The sequence below is a fragment of the Camponotus vicinus genome, unplaced genomic scaffold (assembly GCF_025532165.1).
Source record: "Camponotus vicinus isolate PSW18456_S1 unplaced genomic scaffold, iyCamVici1.0 SCAF_5, whole genome shotgun sequence".
NCBI classification, from domain to species: Eukaryota; Metazoa; Arthropoda; class Insecta; order Hymenoptera; family Formicidae; genus Camponotus; species Camponotus vicinus.
Genome location: NW_028141977.1, coordinates 2,823,448 through 2,845,757, shown reverse-complemented (window position 1 = coordinate 2,845,757; position 22,310 = coordinate 2,823,448). Strand labels below are relative to the sequence as shown.

The following is a 22,310-nucleotide window of genomic DNA, read 5'->3' as shown; positions in this document are numbered from 1 at the left end:
TTTGACGTTCTATTATGGACGAAATTATGACGTTATGAAAAAGACGTGAATTAGACGTCCTTTTAAAGCTAAATTTAGTATATTACAATTTTATTTTCATTTTTTAACAATTTTTTTTAACTACAATCGCTTGGACAACAACTAACAGCTCTGTTCTTTTTAGCTGAACTGATCGCACTAGTTAAGAATTTATCTTTTTTCACCACATTGGAAGGAAAAAGAAACTTTGAACTAATGCAGCCAGTTAAACTAAAAAGATCTTTAGACACGAACGCACGCACGCACGCGCGCACCACACACACATGCGAGTCAGGAGAAATATTATAAAAATACATATTACAGAAATAAAACAGAAATATCAATGACCAGTCTTTTAAAAATTGAAACTCGCGTAAATATTTTATTGTGAATTAAGAGAAAAAAAGATATAGAAAAAAATAGAATATTATTTTCGGACATGCTTAATTCGATTTGAATCTAGGGATTAGCCTATCTAATGACACAGTTCAATTTGTAATTTTTACATTGGGATAGTGGATTGTAGGCAATTTTTATACATGCATAATCTTTATTTTAAAAATTTATTGTAAAAGCGATGCATGTGAATGTTTGGAAATCGATTTTCATATTCATATTTGTTTGAACTTTGTTTAGGAGGAAACAATTAGAAGCAATAATTGGCAATGTATTAAAAATCGAATATGGAGATATACGTATATTTTGATGTATTACATTTATAATTTTATACAGTGTTATATAAGGCGTGTACTTCCGAAAAGCCCATACCTTCGAATTTTTTGAAATTACGTATACTTACGTATTTTGACGTGCTGATTACTAATATGATAGTGAAAATTGGCGCAACTTTCATTTTTATGGTAAAAACCATAAAAAATCGTCAAAAATTGACGTTTTTTGGGTTTATTTTATCAAATACTGGAAAATTCAAAAGTATTTTATATAAAATATCGAAAATGTATGTAACAGATAAGTAATATATATAATATGTCGTAAACATTATTTTTTCTTTTATTTTAAGCATAATTTACAATGACATCCAATGCAAAATGTTCTCTTGCGATCTATTTATAATCATTATTTAAATGATTGAGTTCGCTGCGCTTAGAATGAGAAAAGGCAACAATGGGCGGATTCATTTAATAAAAATAATTCACGCTTTGATGATAAATGTCTAAACAATGGAATATGCGGCTCTGAAAAAACTTTTATCTATTAAATCCCTCTCTCTCTCTCTTTCAGCGCAATGTTAGAGAATGTTTGTGACATTTTTTAAATAAACAATTTTTTTTCTTCAAAAAAAAATAAAATTTTTTCTTTGTTTATTGCACTGACATTATTGAAATATCAATTTCAAAAAGATTGATTTTAAACGAAAATTTAGTATCAAATTAATTATTTTAATATTTTGAATTGCGAATCAATTTTGTTGATTTACATGGTTTCGCAATTGTTCTATATTTTCTTACATAAATATAATCTTATTTGGACTTGAACTAAAATAACGTTATTCAACTGTGTGATTCTCAAGATATGAAACTTCACTCTGACTGTCAACATGTTTTTGAATTAAAAAAATGACTAAATAAATATCGATAAATCTTAATACACTGTTAATCTGGGGAATTTATTTTACTAGCACATATTCTTGTGTACTATTTGAAAAGATTTGCGATTCATTTTTAAATTATAATAATAATAAGTTTATCAGATTTATATATATAGTTTTCTGTAGTTATTAATTATAGTAAATGAATATTTATCGCATTTTATTTTGTTTACGATTAATAACATATTTAGGATAAAGCAAATATCATTTATTTCGTGATCTATGAACCGAGAATTAAAGAAATGCTAAGCAGAGCAAGCTGAAGAAAATTGAGTTTAATCAAACGATTCATCATATCAAGGATAATGTTCATTATTATATTGCTATTATCTATTCTTACTTAATTGCTGTATAATTATTATATGCATCATAGGAGAAGCGGGCGACTCATTAATCTGATGTCAGAACCACTGAGTTCCCTGATCTCTGGCAACATATTGGAATTCATTAAGATTAAGATAAAGAGAGAGAGAGAGAGAGAGAGAGAGAGAGAGAGAGAGAGAGAGAGAGAGGATAAAATAGAGAAAATATTGAAAATACATTATTAACCATGAATTAAACGTCGCACAGTGTACATCCATATAAACTATCAACAACTCACGAATATATATATATATACAGGGTGAGCCATTTTAATTAACGCACGCAATTATTTCGGAAACGAAACATTTTAGAGAAAAATGTTTCAGACAAAAGTTTTATGGTTTCGAGGGGGCCATAAGATGGTATCATTGGTTTGATCTTGAAGAGTTATTTAAAGGTCACATGAAGGTCACCTTCAATTTCTTAAATGGAACCTACTATTTGTCATTGCATATTCTTGTAGCTTATCTCGAGAGCTTTCCAAAACACTATAATTAAGTACCTTTTCGTTAAGTACTTTTTGAGTTATGAGGCTTGAAATAATTTCTTAATTTTACATAAACCGTAAAATATCTTGTAAAATATTCATTTTTCGATTATCTTATCTTAATACTTTTATGTACAAAATAATGAGAGGAATCAATTGGTGTAAAGAAAACACATAGTTGTTTTTAAGAAAAGATATGGAATTGTTAATTGCAAATTATATTTTTTCTTCAAAACAACTATGTGTTTTCTTTACACCAGTTGATTCCTCTCATTATTTTGTACGTAAAAGTATTAAGGTAAGATTATCGAAAAATGAATATTTTACAAGATATTTTACGGTTTATGTAAAATTAAGAAATTATTTCAAGCCTCATAACTCAAAAAGTACTTAAGTACGAAAAGGTACTTAATTATAGTGTTTTGGAAAGCTCTCGAGATAAGCTACAAGAATATGCAATGACAAATAGTGGGTTCCATTTAAGAAATTGAAGGTGACTTTCATGTGACCAAATAACTCTTCAAGGTCAAACCAATGATACCATCTTATGGCCCCCTCGAAACCATAAAACTTTTGTCTGAAACATTTTTCTTTAAAATGCTTTGTTTCCGAAATAATTGCGTGCGTTAATTAAAATGGCTCACCCTGTATATATATATATATATATATATATATATATATATATATATATATATTTATATATATATATATCAATCTAATAAAAAGTAGCGATTTTTATATGATATCAAATGAATTAAATTTGATAATTTCTATATTGTTATAAATTACAGAAAAAATTGTTCATAATTATATAATTTAGTTTTTATTCAGAAATATAGCTAATTGCTTATATAGTACTCGCAAATTAATTTGTATACGTGCGTATGTGTGTAAATAAATCGCGCATGCGGCAAGTGTATACAGGGTGGACCATTTAAGTAGATAATGCGAAATATCTCAAAAACGAAGCGTTGGAGAAAGAAATGTTTTAAATAAAAGTTAATTGACTTTAAGGGGGAAAGTAAATTGCATGACTTATGTTTTATTTGGAGGACGTTTTCAAGATCATTTGAAGGTCAATCTAAATTTTTTAAATGAAAACCTACATTTTTTATTTCGTATTCTTATTCCTCGTAAAAAAATGAACAACTTTTGTAGGAACCATTTTTTAATTTAGCACATACTGTAAGTTTCACAGATATTTAAAAATTGAAAATTGATGAAAAAAAGTTATACCTTACTGTACAGTACTATTTTATAATCATTTACTGTACATTTGTATTATCTGTCAAAACAAAAAAACATAATTCACATAATTCAATTAAATTGTAATTAATGTTCAAAGTGATGCCCTTCTACCTCAATGCACTTTCCAATTCTTTGTAGAAAAGATTGATGTGTACGTAAAAGTACGTCTCTTTTAATATTTGCACAAGCATTTTGTATGCACTCCTACATGTTTTCTGGAGACGTTATACATCGATATAAACTTTGTCTTTGAGATAACCTCATAAGAAAAAATCTGAAGATGTAAGGTCAGGAGATCGAGCTGGCCAATGTACTGGACCTTCGCGTCCTATCCAACGACCATTGTAATTGTAATTTAAAACATCTCTAGCAGTACGTAATTTTCACTTTTCAAATATCTGTGAAATTTACAGTATGTGCTAAATTGAAAAATGGTTCCTACAAAAGTTGTTTATTTTTTACGAGGAATAAGAGTACAAAATAAAAAATGTAGGTTTTTATTTAAAAAAATTAGATTGACCTTCAAATGATTTTGAAAACGTCCTCCAAATAAAACATAAGTCATGCAATTTACTTTCCCCCTTAAAGTCAATTAACTTTTATTTAAAACATTTCTTTCTTCAACGCTTCGTTTTTGAGATATTTCGCATTATCAACTTAAATGGTCCACCCTGTATATGTTACATTTTAAATATATATAAATATAAAAAGAAGTATATAACAGAAATATACATGTAGATAGTATAAGAAAATTATGCCATGTATTTATTATGAATCAATGATTATACAAAGTTTACAAAAATCACGAGTCTCAAACAAGTGATATTAGTGATATTTAATATAACATATATGAATAACATATTAAATATAAAATAAATACATATTAAATATAAATACATATAAATACATATAAATACATATTAAATATAATAACGATTTATTATATATATATATATATATATATATATATATATATATATATACATATGCTTTATATATATTAAAAATTTATAAAACATTTTGCAATTCTTTAATATATATATTTATATATTATATTATGTTATTATATATTATAGTATATTATATTATAATATTATATATATATAATATTATATATATGTAAATATTAAAGAATTGCAAAATGTTTTATAAATTTTTAATTTAAATGTCATTTAAATATTAATATGTATTACTAATCTTTATATGTATATTAAAAATTTGATTCAAGATAATAAAATTAATACATGTTAAGAGAAAAGTTACAAATATAAAGTTACAAATATAGAAAAAAATAAATAATTAATTAAAATACAATATAAAATAAATAATACATTTTTTAGTGCATAATAATATAATAATGCAAAAAGCAAATACATACTTTCTTATTTAATATATTTATAATTATTAATATATAATATAATTTAATTTAATTTATTCATATATTATAATTATAAACTTAATCAACTCTCTTTGCATTACTTTGCATTACATGCTTATAAAGAAATGTAACATCGGTGAATTGTAAGCCATAAATTATATATATCTTAATATACACGTAAAAGCACACAAATGCATCGAATATTTTTAATGCAGCTAAGCATAAATAATAAATGAATAAATATAAATCTAAAAAACTATTTGTAAGATAGATAGATATGTATCAACGTTATAATTGTTACATTTATTAATCGGTTACTACAAAACTCTGAAAGTAATTAATTTGACTTTCGATTTCAAAGAAGCGTATTTGTAATTTGCTCTGAATAATCAAAATATGTTCCTTCATATTGTTGAACTTTTCTCTAATTTTATACAATTCGTTCATCTAAAACAGATTATATCGATATTAACAACTAGTAAATAGCAAATAATCAATTATCAAGAAATATTATTTCTCGTATTATAATTTGATACGATTTAATTTTAAATTTTTAGTATAATTAAAAGAAAACACTTTTTTATCACACACACACGCACACACACATATAAACGAAATATATCGATAAGCAAAAATTATATCATCATATTTATCGAAAACATATGCATATGCGATCATTTGCGAAATTTTAGTAATTCTCTTTACACTGTTATCAAGACGTTTCTTTGAATAAATTCAAAAGTGTAAACAAGATGAGATTCTTTATTGAGAAAGACAGTTACCTATAATTATATAATAAAATAATAATATAATCGAAGTTGCTACTTTTATTACTGCTATATGTATATGTATATGTGTACATACACATATGTACATATATTGTATATACAATATATATATATATATATATATATATATATATATATACATATATATATATATACAAGATGTTTTCGGACATTTACGACAAACTTAAAAAGGGGTGATAAATGTCGATAAATGGAACAATTTTTGTTAAGACAACCCGTGTCTGGCCGTGATACCTCCTTAAGGAGCCAGGCTGCGATGAATGCTGTTTGATTTCTATATGATTAGATTAAAATTTAAAAAATCATACGTTTTTCAAATTTTATTTTATTTTATTACAATAAATGTTCAAAATGGCGATCTGCAACCTCAATACAATCATTGCATCTACGGTTCATTGACTGACATACCCTCTGAAAAATTCTAAGATATTATTGCAAATTGTATCGCATGCGTTTATAATCCTGTCAATGAGTTCATTTCGGGTATTAGGGGTTAGGGACATTGTATCAGGGGCAAGAAATACGTAACCGTAAATGTTCATCAGCCTGGCGTCTTGAGGAGACATCGCCGGTTTGCTTAACAAAAATTGTTCCATTTATCGAAATCTATCACCCCTTTAAGTATATCGCAAATAATCGGAAACATCCTGTATATATGTGTGTGTGTGTGTGTGTGTGTGTGTGTGTGTGTGTGTGCGTGTGTGTGTGTGTGTGTGTGTGTGTGTGTGTGTGTGTGTGTGTGTGTGTGTGTGTGTGTGTGTGTGTGTGTGTGTGTGTGTGTGTGTGTGTGTGTGTGTGACATACATATAAAATTGGGGTAATAACAACTTATTTACTTATTTAGAGTATTAATAATCTTAAATATAATTGGCATAAAAAATAATTATATATTATGATAATTACGACTATTTTTTTCTCTCAGAGTCAAAATTTTAGATGCTTTGAAAAAACCGGTTTATAAGTTTGTAAACTTTTGAAATCAATTATATAATGTCGACTTCTATACAAGTATCGCATCTTCATACAAAATTTGTATCACAGCAATCAAATAAAGTGACATGAATTTTAAGAAATCAGTAAAGTTTTAATTGTGAAAAATAAATTTAAATTTTTTGAATTAATAAGGCAGCCAGATGCGGATAAGAGTGCCTCAGTTTCAGAGAAAATTAATTTTTCCTCCAAATTAAGTCGTAGAGAATACATTTTTTTCTCGACGCCATATCAAATAACTAAATAAATTTTCAAGATTTTTAAAATAAATCATCCCTGATCCCTCTTTAGGCGAAAAAAATATCGAAGCGAAGTCGTTGAATCCAGAATAAAATCATTGTTCAATTATACTATATGTTTTGTTATATTATGTGCATAGTGTTTATTACTATACCTTTACTTAATAATTCTTTTGTCTGCAGGGAATGTTTATAATTAATATTTTGTAAATAATCTGACAAATAAAAATACACAGAAATTAGTGATTTTAAAAGTAAAGTTAGAAATATGCATGAGTTACAGTTACCACAAAAAAAAATTCATTGTACTATAATAATTGTTATATCTATTAGGCTAGTGCATTAATTCGTGTTAACTTATCCATCGTCATTAAATTTTTAGTTTAATATATGTACAAATGGCTCGTATAATATTAAAATATGCTAATCGTATTACGTGATAACCCTCACGATCATATAGAAAAATATTTAAGTTTATTCAACTAAGAGTTATTTAAACATTTAAAAGCTTATAAATTCTATCTTTAAAACTTATATATCGGTTTTTATTGAGATCACTAAAATTTCTAAATAAAAAAGTTGTCTTTCTCTTTTGCTTTTGCTTGCTCGCTCTCATTTTCTCATCCACTAAAAATTACAATATTCGAAAAAGACTTTATTTTCGGAAATTAGTAATAAAAATATGCTTATTTTATAAGAAGAATAATGTGACATTAATTTTTGCTTATCTCTGAGGTACTCTGAGACTGCACTACTAATATATTCTATATGAAAAATATAATAAAATCAATGATTAATAATTAAAAGTGAATATATAATTATATTATATATATATATATATATATATATATATATATATATAATATTGATGTAATAATATATATAAAATATGTATTTACTTTCATATTTCTTCCTGTCAAATGAAAAAAAATTTTTTTATATTCATTTAATTCAACTTCCATTGCATTAGTAAGTTTATCTGTCAGGAAGTCGTTTATCTAAAATAGATTAATTTGATATTCAACAACAATAAATGAATTTATGTCGCATTATAATTATTTATTTTACATATATGTATACAAACGCATGCAATTTTTACCTTTTTGAGTTGTTCCTTGAAAGACACATGATTAATAATAACAGTAAATGCTACATACTCGCTAATTTGTCTAGAACAGTAAAACAATAAATTTATTAATACACGCATAAACTGTTCAATGATAGGTATATATTTATGGAGAAAACTGTATTACTTGGGTTTTATATTCTCAAGATTTTGTAATGTAAAGTCGAGTACTACAGGATTCCTCGCATGCTTCGCGATAGTAAGAAGAAAATAATTAATATAATCTTGATCGGAAAAATCTTTTAAAAACATAATCGATGTTGTACTATCATTTTTTATTAGATTTAAATAGTCTTTGATAAATTCTGAATTCTCAGGGCAAGCCAGAAATTTCAAAAATTTAGTTTTAAATTTTTCTTTTCCCAGATAATATACTCCCCACCAAGGAGAATCTTCAATGCTAAGAGAATGGAACAATACTTTTAAACCTTGACAGTATGTCCATTCTTTCCACCATGGCAAGAGTCTACGAGATTCAACAAAAAATAAATTGTGTTATAAAAGTTTTGCACATATTAATCTTCTATTTTAATCAAATAATTTATTAAACATTGAATATACAGTATCGGTCAAAAATATATCACCTTTTTTTGAGGATAACTTAATTCAAAGTGTACATATTTAATTAATTTTTCTTAAGTTGCTGTGTTTATTATTTAATAATAAGCCTATTGTTAAGCAATTTATATACCCTATTAAAACATGTGTGACTAGACAGAAATATATACACTTTGAATTAAGTTATTCACTTTGAGTTGTTATTGTCAAAAAACATAAAGGTGATATATTTTTGCCTGGTACTGTATATATCTACAAAACAATTAAATTAAAGTAACCGAATATACAAGAAAAATTACTTGTTTTTCTTGGAATCTGCGAGATGTTGTTCTAAATTATGACCGGCTCTTGCTATGCACGTGCGATCATCAAGAGAACATGCCCATTTTGCAGCCTCCAGTCTTAAACTAGACTGGTTCGAAGGAACTTCGTTGTATCCAAATTCTTCAAGCTTTTTGTGTAATAAGCGTCGTATTTTAGTCTAAACATGTATGTATATAATAAATATATATACATATATATATATTTACATATAAATATAAATATATAAATATATATATATATATATATATATATATACATACATATATATGTATATATATTTTTATTTTACATATAAATTTGAAAATTTTCGATTCATGGCTTTCATATTTTGCTACGTAGAAAGATATCTTGTGCAACGATATTTTGCATAACATTATGTAATTTGTATTCTCTATCTCCGTAAATATCTCAATTTTTTTCTAACAATATCTATTATATGTATAACCACATTTATACATATTTACACACAGATTTGCATTCTTCTTACGTGCATATACACACATGCTCTCTAAAAGTGAATCAGTGTATTATCACTGATTTACAGTGATGTACTTATAACTGCTTTTCAGTGTTAAACTGTAAATAGTCACTGATTACAAGCAGTTATAAGTGCAGCATTCTAAATCAGTGATAATACACTGATTCACTTTTAGAGAGTGCTTCATACACACATATCCATATCACATATAAACATACAAAAGTGCCTACATATATATGTCATACATGTAGATACTATGTAACGTAATTTAATAACTTTTTAACTGCTTGTGTATTGTACATAGATTAATATATTTTTACTAATTTTCTATATCAAAATTAATCATATTTAAACTGTGATTAATACATTGGGCTGTTCTTCCAAAAACGATCATGCTCCGATTTGTGTCAAATTTTGTAAATAGATTCTTTTGAGGTACAAAAGAAGTATACGAGAAGGATTTTTGGCGACTCGAAAATTAGGGCACTTCTTAAGTCCTTTTTCGTAAAAGTGAATATTACCTTTAGACAGCTTGTTCGAAATGACTTTGCTATATATTGTCACGGTCATATTCTTGATTATTTTGGTTACTACATATATATTGTATTATATTGTTTACATTACGCGAAGCGAGGTCTACACCACATCACCTTCGACCCCCCCTCCCGCAACCACACCGCTGGTAGACAAGATGGACGCTTTACAACTTACAGCATATATACATTGTGATTGAACTCTTCGCAATGCGGCCCCTACCGGCAGAGTGGTTGCGGAAGGGGGGGTCGAAGGCCCCCCCTTGCACCCCTCGCGCGCGCGCGCGCGTGTGTGTGTAAACATACATTTGTAAAATAATTAAAAATTTTTTTGTATATAACTTTTTAATAAACAATGATCGACGGCCAAAACTTTTGGAATGTTACCCAGGAGGATGACCTTGACAACATAAGTCAAGGTCAAAGTCATACGAGCAGGGTCCCCTTTTACCTTCCACGCGAAGCGAGATCCATATCACCGCTGAGTCAGCGCGAAACGAGGTCTATTATTGTACAGTTTCATATAGGTTATTATTAAGTAATTATAATTAAGATTATTATTAAGTAAGGTTTTACATAGGTTTGCACCACCAATTAAAACTTATTGAAGGTTATTCAGGGTCATGATCTTGATCACATATATCAAGGCCAAGGTCATTGGTGAGGTTGCCGTCTTTCTAGATATTTACCGTTTCGAACAAGCTGTCCAAAGGTAATATTCACTTTTACGAAAAAGGGCTTAAAAAGTGCCTTAATTATCGAGTCGCCAAAAATCCTTTTCGTATACTTCTTTTGTACCTAAAAGGAACCTATTTACAAAATTTGACTCAAATCGGAGCATGAACGTTTTCGGAAGAATCGCCATATATTGTGCTGTTATTAAAAATGATAATATATATAATAAGAAATATGTTTAAAGAGTTTTAATATATTTAACATCATTGTTGACGTTACTATTTGTAATATTTACCTTGATATTAAAAAATCTTGCTTCCCGAAATAGAAAGACATTAGACAGATATTCCAAGGCTTTGAATGTAGGATGCCATGGTATGTAGTCTGTTTCTCGTTTTAGATATTTCGTAATATTCCAGAATACAGTGGAATTAAGTTGGTATGTTATCATTAAGTGAAAAGCGTCATCGATAATTTGTGCACGATTAAGAACATGTATTTTCGTGTAATTTTCAGAATCTAGATAACTCACAATTCTTCGCCAGTTCTCAATATCGTAATTGACTCGATAATATCCTACCGAAAACAAATAAATTATATCGACCATAATTTTATCGACCATAATTTTTTCAAACGGATTTATCAATATAAGTATCTGTTTATATTTTTATATTTTACAGACACATACACATACACACACATTAACACAGATAAAAATATATTAAAAATTATAAATAAATAAAAAATCAGATTGCAAAATATTATATATATGACATTTTTTTGCACTAAAATTGAGTAAGTATAATAATTATACAAAAAATTTTATATAAATATCACTTTTTTAATTACGCAAATAATGATCAAATTGCATTATATAATAGAATCTTATATGGTATTATCTATATATACATGAAAATATAATTTAGAACTATAATAAAAAAAGCCTTTTTATAATCATTCATTATATTTTGTCTTATGGTGAGTTATAAACATAGTTTACCCAGTAAACATTATTGAGAGGAAGAAGTCTTTAAGAGGACTTTTCGAAGACTTCATTAATTTTTTTTGAAAATGACATCAATAAGTCATCTTTTTGTAAGATGTCTTTCAAAAAAGCTCTTTATGATATCTACTTATGGATGTCTTTAGAGTTCGCTTACTAGAAACTCTAAAGACATCTATAAGTATACATAATAAAGAGTTTCTTAGAACATAATTTAGGTTATTATATATTAATTTGGCGGATTATCTTGAAAGAAAAATAAAGAGGAAAATACAAAAAATAAAAATAGAAAAGAAGTAAAAATAAAAGGAAGGAAAGAAGAGCACATTAGGATAAGCATAAAATAATTTATTAAAAGTTGTTTTATACATTATAAAAATATATTATATATTATAAACGAATATCCGATCTCCCGCATGCTGTAGCATATGAGTTAAGGTTACTTCTTGTTTATAATTTTTATAATATACAGGGTGTCCCATTTAACTTGAGACATCGAAATATCTCGTAAAGTCTAAAAGATACGAAAAAATGTTTCAAACAAAAGTTATAGGATTTCGAGAGTGACATCTGATGGTGACTTTGAATTTGACCTAGGTCGAATATAGTGGTCATTTGAAGGTCAACTTAATTTTTTTAAATGGAACTGCCTATTTTTTATTACATATTCTTGTAGCTTATCTCAAGAACTTTCCAAAACACTATAATTAAGTCAGTTTTCATTAAGTAGTTTCCGAGTTATGAGGCTTGAAATCATTTCTTAATTTTACATAAACCGTAAAATATCTTGTAAAATATTCATTTTTCTTAATACTTTTATGTACAAAATAATGAGAAGAATCAATTGGTGTAAAGAAAACACATAGTTATTTTTAAGAAAAAATATGTAATTGTTAATTGCAAATTACATATTTTTTCTTCGAAACAACTATGTGTTTTCTTTAGGCTTATTGATTCCTCTCATTATTTTGTACATAAAAGTATTAAGGTAAGATAATCGAAAAATGAATATTTTACAAGATATTTTACAATTTATGTAAAATTAAGAAATGACTTCAAGCCTCATAACTCGGAAAGTACTTAATGGAAACTAATTTAATTATAGTGTTTTGGAAAGCTCTTGAGATGAGTTACAAGAATATGTAATAAAATATAGGAAGTTCCATTTAAAAAAATTAAGTTGAACTTTAAATGACCACTAAATTCGACATCTAGGTCAAAATCAAAGTCATCATCAGATGTCCTCCTCGAAATTCTACAACTTTTGTTTGAAACATTTTTTCGTATCTTTTAGACTTTACGAGATATTTCGATGTCTCAAGTTAAATGGGACACGCTGTATAAAACAACTTTTAATAAATTATTTTATACTAATCTTAGTGTGCACTTTTCTCCTTTCTTTTCTATTTTTGCTTCCTTTTTATTTTTATTTTATTTTCGATTTATAAGAAATCAGATTATAATATTCTTTTAGATGTCATTTATGTGATGTCTTTTCTTCCTCTAAAATCAACGCATTAGAGAACTTATTGACATCATTATGTTATCTTCCAGATAGCATTGTCGGATGTTTATTTCTTAAACCTGAATACTTTAAGAACTCTTTTTGGTAACTTATTGCTCACTAGGTAAAATCATGTAGTTTGATATCATATATAATTTAGTAAAATATATTCGTAACCATTGAAAAATTACACAATACGCACATGTGCACACAGACAATGCTATTTAATTTAATAATACAAAATATAATTTATTATAATAATAAAATGCATGTATGATTAAAATAACAAAATTTATCTGCAAAAATTAACATGTTAGATAAGTCGATTAAATTATCAAATAATAAATTTATTAATCAAATAAAATAAATTCTTATTCTTACATATATGAATATATATGAATGTACATATATTAATTATTTCTAATTTTAAAGAATTTGGTAAATGTTTACTTTATCTTACCCAGCTCGAAAAATTTTTATTTTCACATATGCAGGATACATTCCAAAGTAATACACCGTTTGAATTTTGCGGCGGTCTCTCTTCGTTCCTAAGATATGCGATTTTGAAATTTTATACTTACTTGTATCATCTTTTCATTACATTCTAAATATGTTTATATTTTTCTGTTTACATTTACCGAGGTCATCTTTCTGAATAACTTTTAAAAAGTTTTAGCCGTTTGTTATTTATTAAATAGTTATTAAAAAAAAATTTCATGAATAGAATATAATTTCATCACATCATGTATGTTTAAGGAGATGCCGGAGTCCTGTTTTACCGATAAAATGTCATATTTAATTTTTGTCCGAAATCATTTTATTAATTGTACAGAATAATAAATGCTCCTCCACGATTAAAGTACATACAGAAACAAAGCGGAAACCTCCTGGTTTTATATTAAAAATTAAGAAAAAATTAAAAAATTACAGTTTTTTATCGGCTTCTGGGGTCAAATCGTAACAATATTTGCTTTGTATGTACAAAATAAAATAGGTTCCCGCAAGAGATTGTATGAAGGAATATAAACTAACTTTTAGAAATGAATTCAGAAGCCTAATGGTAAATTCGGTAAATAAACCGAAATCTTTTTCATTAGGCTTGTAAACTCATTTCTAAAAGTTCGTTTATATTCCTTCATACAATCTCTAGCGGGAACCTATCTTATTTTATGCATACAAACTGCAAAACTTTTATATTAAGCAAATATTGTTATGACCTTTTTATGATTTTCAATTTTTTTTAATTTTTAATATAAAATCAGGAGGTACTTGCTTTGTTTCTGTATGTACTTTAATCGTGGAGGAGCATTTATTATTTTGTGCAACTAATAAAAAGATTTCGGACAAAAATGAAATATAACATTTTATCGGTAAAACAGGACTCCGGCATCCCCTTAAGAAGAAATATAGGTAATTATGCATAAAAAGGGCTCAAAAATTTAAATTTATATAGAATTTAATACAATTTAATACAATTAAAAAATATCACAAATGTATGTGTACACACACACACACACACACACACATGCGGGGATTGCAAGGGAGGCCTTCGGCCCCCCCTTCCGCAACCACCCCACCGGTAGGGGACGCATTGCGAAAAGTTCAATCACAATGGATATATGCTGTAAGTTGTAAAGCGAGGTTCACCTTGCCTACCAGCGGGGTGGTTGCGGGAGGGGAGGCCGATGGCCCCCCTTGCACCCCCTGCGCGCGGGCGCGCGCGTGAGTGTGTGTATGTGTACACATACATTTGTGATATTTTTTAATTGTATTAAATTCTATATAAATTTAAATTGTTTACCTTTTTTTTATTAGAATATTTATATTAGAATATTAATTAGAGATAGCAAACGTAAACAAAACAATATAAACATATAAGTAAAATATAATATGAAACCGTGATAAACAAATGTAAACAAAAAATGTAAATATATAAATAGGATATAACGAAAAGATGACATAAAAGTATGAAACTTCAAAAGTGCATATCTCAGAAACGAAGAGACCGCCGCAAAATTCAAACGGTGTATTACTTAGGAATGTATCCTCTACAACATATGTAAAAATAAAAATTTTTCGAGCTGTGTAACCTAAAGTAAACATTTACCAAGAATTTTATTGTGCATTTTAAAAAAAAGCTATTTAGCAAAATGAAAAGAAAGTTTTAGTTAAATATTTAATAATATAACCATGCCCAATAATGTATCAAAATAAAAAACACAATTTTATTGAATATTTCAAATGCATTGTAGACATATTATGAAATTGTAAAATTACATTACAATTAAATTTAACACGGAAGATATTAAATTTACTAGACATTTGTAAAAATTAATAACTTTGTTAATCAATATTGCGTAAGAAGCTGTATTTATTTTAATTACACAGGTCTGCGAGATTCAGTTACAAAAAGCAGAGTAGGTGAATCTGATAGATTTTGTGACGCTGAAAACGAATCTGGCCACAGAATTTCCTCAGCATGTTAGGTTTTTGAATAATTTGTGGTTGAATAATCCAAAAATCGCTATTTTGGCCAATTTCGTAAACTTATTGTGAGGAAACCAAATTTTTTGAAATATTTCTTTCAATGGCATCGTATAATACTCACTTTCATCTTTCAAATCCACTTTCGATTACCGCCGCACGATTTTTGGGCCATTCAACTACAAATTACTCAAAAACGTGACGTGCTGGTGAAATTCTGCTGCCAGATTTGTTTTCAGCGTCACAAAATCTATCAGATTCATCTACTCTGCTTTTTGTAACTGACAGAAGCTCAAATTTCGCAGGCCTGTGTTATCATTAAAAATATTGCAAAATATTTATTATTTTACAGTAAATTATTTTGAATATGTGACGAGTGAAAGATCTTTTAATAAATAATATAGAAGCTTACATAATCAATAAAATAATATAAAATTTCCAATATGTACGATAAATAGTGTAAAGTGTAATAAATTTGTTGTATATTTACCAGTTTGTTGTATGTTGAATAATATCCAACCTTTCTCTTGAAAATAAAATTTCGTTTCAAAATACCGATACAAGAATATATTACTTGTATAAGTAAAATTGTGATATGTCTGTGTAGTATATGTTACAGGTACGAGTAAGTAGTCATTCAGCGATGTATGTGCATCAAAATTTACTATCCGCATTTTTATCGATAATATAGGATCATCATAATCTCGTATTACTTCCACTATAGGACAATATTTGTAATTTATCCAATAATTCATTAGCTGTTTCATAGTAAATGAAATAATTTCAAACAAATCATTTGCTGTTTCACAGTTCATATTTGTTTTAGAGAGCATAAGGTTCTTCACAACTTCATGAAAATAATCTGGAGACGGTTCGCTAAATTCAAAGTTAGTGGAAAATTTAATGATATAAAATACAAACGAAAAGTATTATAAGGATTGTTAAAACAGAACGAACGAAATTTACTATATATATATATATATATATATATATATATATATATATGGTATATGTATATATAGGGGAGACCAGGGACAAAAGTAACATTTTTTGTATTATAGGTCACTAATTAATTAATTATATTATAAAAATAATAGAGCATAATGTATAGTTTTAATAAATATTTGAGATGTTTTAATTTATTTAAATTATAATTTAATTAGGAATATATGGCAAAACTTAACAATTTTGAAAAAACATGTGTAAATGGCAGAACTAAATTATTTTTAAAAGTATGTGCGTAAATGGAAAGAATATCTTGAATATTTAATAACATTGGTAAAAAGGTAAAAAGGATTGTATATCGTTAGATAATAAAGTATGAAAGAGACAATGTACGTTTAAATAAAAATAACCGTAAGATTTGGAGCTTCTATGAAATCTATGATCCATAATCAATCATTCATCTTGTTTAGTGTTCTATAGTAATTATAGTTGTAAATTATAGTTGGAAATTATAGTTGTACAGAATATTACTTACTTTCCCTGTACATATATACGGATACTTTCCCAAAATATCTCTTCAGTAATCATGTTTTGTAACATACGCAATACATTGGATGCTACAATCACATAATTTATAACAGAATATAAATAAGATAATAGTTAACAATTATATTTATACATATAATTAAATATATTCAGAAAGATTATCATATAAATATAAATATATATATTCAGGGTGTCTGCAATCTCTTAGGAAAAAAAAACATAAGTAGATCTCGTTAAATCGAACTAGAAAGTCATATACTATTTTAAAATGCACCACGTAAAATTCGAGATAATAATTAAAAAAGATCGGCCAATGCGCGTGGCTAGAAGCGCGTGCCATCATGTTTCGGAGAATCGTCTACTTGCCCACTGACCTCTTCGCCGCGCGCCAACACACTCATCGCTCCTCCCCTCCCCAATCACCGCTTTGCCGCGCGCCGCCATTATGTTACAGTGAGACCGCCTTCGCCGTCGCGCACTTGTAGCCACGCTCTTTTTTAATTAATTTTTTGTTAATTATTGCATATACCGTAAAACAGTAAAGGACCTTCCTTTTTAATTTATACCAATCTACCTCCACACTTCGGGACTGTAAAAAGAATCAGACACCCTGTATAATGCCCTGTATAAAATTAAATTTTTTGTCAGTTATTTTGCGTATCTTTTTAAGTATTTATATTAAAAAATTTATGCATAATCAATTCTTAAATATATTTTCATACCTCTAATGTAACGGGGACTTTCAAAAGAACTTAGCGATGTATTATAAAGTGATGTATTATATTTTGTATCGAAATGAAGTGATTCGTGTTGAATTTGCACCACAAACAAATTTATCATCTGGGTATCTGGGATTGCCTACAGAAAATAATTTTAATGTATTTAATTAGTTAATATAAGATTTCGTACACAGTTATGCACTAGAATTGCTATTTTCTACGCTTATCTAATAAAATTTGTTCCTCATCTTATACTCTCTCACCCTCTCTCTCTCTCTCTCTCTCTCTCTCTCTCTCTCTCTCTCTCTCTCTCTCTCTCTCTCTCCCTCTCTCTCTCTCTCTCTCTCTCTCGTCTCTCCCCTTCCCTCCCCTCCTCCTTTCTCTATCCTTCTCTCTCAATCCCTCTTTTCCCTCTTCTCTCTCTCTCCCTCTCTCAGTCTCTTTTAAAATATAGAATAAATAATTAAAAAATAATATTAATAATAATAAAACTATATACACAATATAACATTTAAGTTGAAAATTTTTAAAAATAAAGCATTATTCATAATATATTATATAACGGAATTATCTTATTACACAATTTCTATATTTATATATATATATATATATATATATATATATATATGTAACTTTATAATAATTTCATATACAATATACGTACAATCTGAACATGATTTATATAGAATATAATTTCCCTTTTATTTTATATGATAATTTGAAAATGTAATAATTGTAATTGACTTTTACAAATAGAAAAGATATAAAAATATTTTATATTGTGTGTGTATGTTGCAGATTTATTTGAAAAATTATCATTTAAAAAAACTATATTCTTTGTAAATATAAAATCTTTATAATATTCTGAAAAAATTTGTAATATTCTAAAAAATTTATGCGTTCTGATAAAACTAAAATTATAAAGAGTTTTTGTAATATAGAATAGGTATAAAGATGTATGTACCACATTGTATATTATATTGTATATATGTATTATATATATATATATATATATATATATATATATATATTTTAATTATTATATTATTTGCGAGTGAAATGGTGTGAGTGAAATGGTGGCGAGTGAGCAGGTTTTGTCCTGAAGAATGTTTAAAATAACCTCATTGATGGTATAATATTCCAAAAATGTGACAATAGCCTTGTTGAACCAAGAGGATGACGACCAAAGCGGATTTTCATAATAAAAACATTCCTGTACTGCTTTATCTGCTACGAAGAGGGTTACTTGGACACTCTTTGCAATAGGATCTAAATTCTCATGGAAGATAATATCTGTTTCTCTAAAAATAAAAAAAATGTTTTATAGAATGTTTATACTATATATGTTGAAAGTAGTGTTTTCAAATTTGTAACTAAATAATTCTGAATGAATTAACATGTTAGATATATATTAATGTTTTATTTATCATATTTGCGAGTAGGAATATTCACTATGAAACTATACGATACTTGCTTCCATTATGTATAAAAAAAAATTATTAAATTTGGTCTATAAAGAATATGGAAACCTTAATATAACGTCTTATTTAATTTATATTTTTTTTACAATTTATAATATATGATAATTAATATGACATATTATTATTATTTTTCATATAAGTATACAATAAAGATAAGTAAACCGTTAGATATGTTTCTTTCATTCTCTTATATATTATAATTTTATATATTTTTTAAAATGTATTTAAATAATTAAATAATATTCTAAAAATTCTAAAAATAATATTCTAAAAATGAACAAAGAATATGTAGATAATATTTTAAATAGAATTATTATCATTTTTTTAATTTTAAAAAATATATTAATTTTTTTATATTTTATTCTTTTTATTATATAGTTACCTATAAACGACAAGATTCTCATTTATAATATCTTCGTCTTGAAAATCCATAATTACAACATGATTTATTGCCCAAGTTTTATTCAGGCGTTTCAATTTATTAAACAAATACGGCGTGATATTTTTAGCAACTTTATGTACAAGTACGCAGTACGTTCTACACCCCGTATTAACCTTGATATTTTCACTTCTATCAGACTGGAAGAATATATTATTCAGAAATAGAAGATATTTAGGCATATCAAGCGTAGTTTCATAATGTATGATCATGTATTCATCACTTATTTTCACTTTTTGTATCGGCGAATGTGATAAAACTGCATGGCGAAATAATGGACTGGCGATAGATATCTTAAAAGGGACTGTTGAAGTTCCGAGAAAATGTGGAAACAGGTTTGAGGTTCCAATTGCATCAAAATACATCGCCAACCTATTATATATCGAAGTAAATTAAAGGCTAATAAATTTTTGCCAATTATATAGAAATAAAAATTGAAACAAACAGAAGGTACGAATTGTAAGGAAAAAGAAAATATATATATACAGTGAAAAAAAATAATGTTAAATCAATAACATCAGTGTAATTGGAATTTAGTTTATTATTTCAATAATATTATTAATTAAATGAATACGCCATGTATTGAATTAATAAAATAAATTCTAATTACACTGATGTTGATTCAATATTATTTTTTTCTCAGTATATATAATATTTGTTTATACAATACTTTTTACTTCTTTGCTACTTGTATAATATTATACAGTAAATAAGATATTTTTGTAATATTTTGACATAACGTGAGTACAAAATGTTTATTGTAGAAGATACGAAATGAACAATTAATATTTTAATATCAAAAATATAATGTGCTTATATTCCATAAAACTGAAAAAATTTCAATGTTAAAAGAATACTATAATAGGAACTTAATTTTAATTCATTTAATAATCCAACTATTCAACTATGCATAATTTTATGTACGTTAAAGAAATTATATATTTTAGTGATGATTTATTAGATGAAGTACAAATATATATTTTTAATTATTAACGAATATTATAACAAAAACAGTGTGTTGCTTTTAAATTTCGAATTATAGGTTTCTTAAAATATTAGTAATGAATTTCCTAAAGTATAATATTATGAAAATAAACAGTATAAGAAGAGAGACGAAAAGAGATAGAAGAAAGAGTTGAATGTTAACATTTCAAATTTGAAATAAACAATTTTTATAAGAACGTAAACACAAAAAAATTCTTGTTATTGTTCTTGTGATACATAACTCCTTCTTAATCATATTATTCAGAGCTTGAAAATATTTCGAAATACGGTTGGAATATTTGAGTTTGCCGAATTGTTAACGACGAGATTGTAGGGCATATTATTGAAAAAAATTATTTTACTTATTTTAATTAAATTAATTTTTTTGCAATTTATTGCAATAATTGTAATAATAATGGTAATAATAAATAGCAAAATTTACAAAACTCGTTACTAATATCTTAAAAACGTATAATTTTAAACGAAAATTTTTCAAATAGGTATCTATACAAATGTCTTTTTAGAAAATTTTTTGATCAGCAGAATGCAACATACCAAGATTTGACTAGATCTTTAACAAACGCGTTGAAATTGCTATATATTTAATATTTTAACAGTTACTTACCATTGTTCATTTCTGTCGTGAAAGATTCTTAAGTTTGTAATATTAGTTATGATATTGACAAATGTTAATTTCAAGGTGTAATTTCCTGATGGTAGCTCATCGTTAAAAAGATACTCAACAATCGTATTTTCATATATAGATTTATCTATTGATTTATAATCTGCTTCGTCAACTATCTTAGGTGGATCGTTCAACACTATTACCTCAGTTATATTTGTTACCTTCGAATACAAGTTAATGCGTCGCGTTGGTTTAGAAATCTCAATATTGATACTACATGTACCGAAAAAAGTATGATTTTCAATGTATGATGTAAGCATGATGTTATAATATTTTGGTACTATGTGTGATTGAGGGAAGAAGTCAATCATATCATCATCGATAAAAATTCCTACGGCGATGATTGCTAAACCGCTACTTAATATTAGTTTCAGGAACATGATATTATACTTTTTATCTTAGATATCTATAAAAATATTATTCTGTTAGAAAGAATAAACGGATAAATTAATCGTTGTCTTTATTATAGTTTAACGGAAAAAGAAATTAAAATAAATATATAGAAGTACTGAATTTTTAATGACTTACTCTCTATATGAAGATATATCACAAATTATATAAATGTATGTTCCCTTATAATAATATTAACTTCAATAAATCGGTGTTTTATCCACTCTGTGTAACGTGGAGAAGTAATGTAGGGACACAGTTATGAGCTCTTACTGTTTCGAGAAACCTCCAAGGA

General features: G+C 26.7%; 1 protein-coding gene across 2 annotated transcripts; it reads right to left on the bottom strand.

The window, feature by feature from the left end:
- Positions 1–1,980: 1,980 nt before the first annotated feature.
- LOC145971901 (aminopeptidase N-like) lies at positions 1,981–22,288 on the bottom strand. 2 transcript variants are annotated; one of them, XM_083099995.1, is made up of 14 exons: positions 22,154–22,288; positions 21,566–22,031; positions 20,190–20,328; positions 19,900–20,096; positions 19,157–19,337; positions 18,040–18,175; positions 17,307–17,388; positions 16,317–16,702; positions 11,131–11,411; positions 9,125–9,306; positions 8,395–8,733; positions 8,241–8,310; positions 8,041–8,139; positions 1,981–2,053 (listed from the first exon to the last, which is right to left on the bottom strand). In XM_083099995.1, the coding sequence occupies exons 2-14, from the start codon at positions 22,003–22,005 to the stop codon at positions 2,018–2,020; spliced, it is 2,568 nt and encodes an 855-aa protein (XP_082956121.1). In that variant the 5' UTR covers positions 22,006–22,031; positions 22,154–22,288; the 3' UTR covers positions 1,981–2,017. The 2 variants fall into 2 exon arrangements, with proteins under 2 accessions (XP_082956121.1, XP_082956120.1); XM_083099994.1 differs by having other exon boundaries at positions 19,900–20,328.
- Positions 22,289–22,310: the final 22 nt, after the last annotated feature.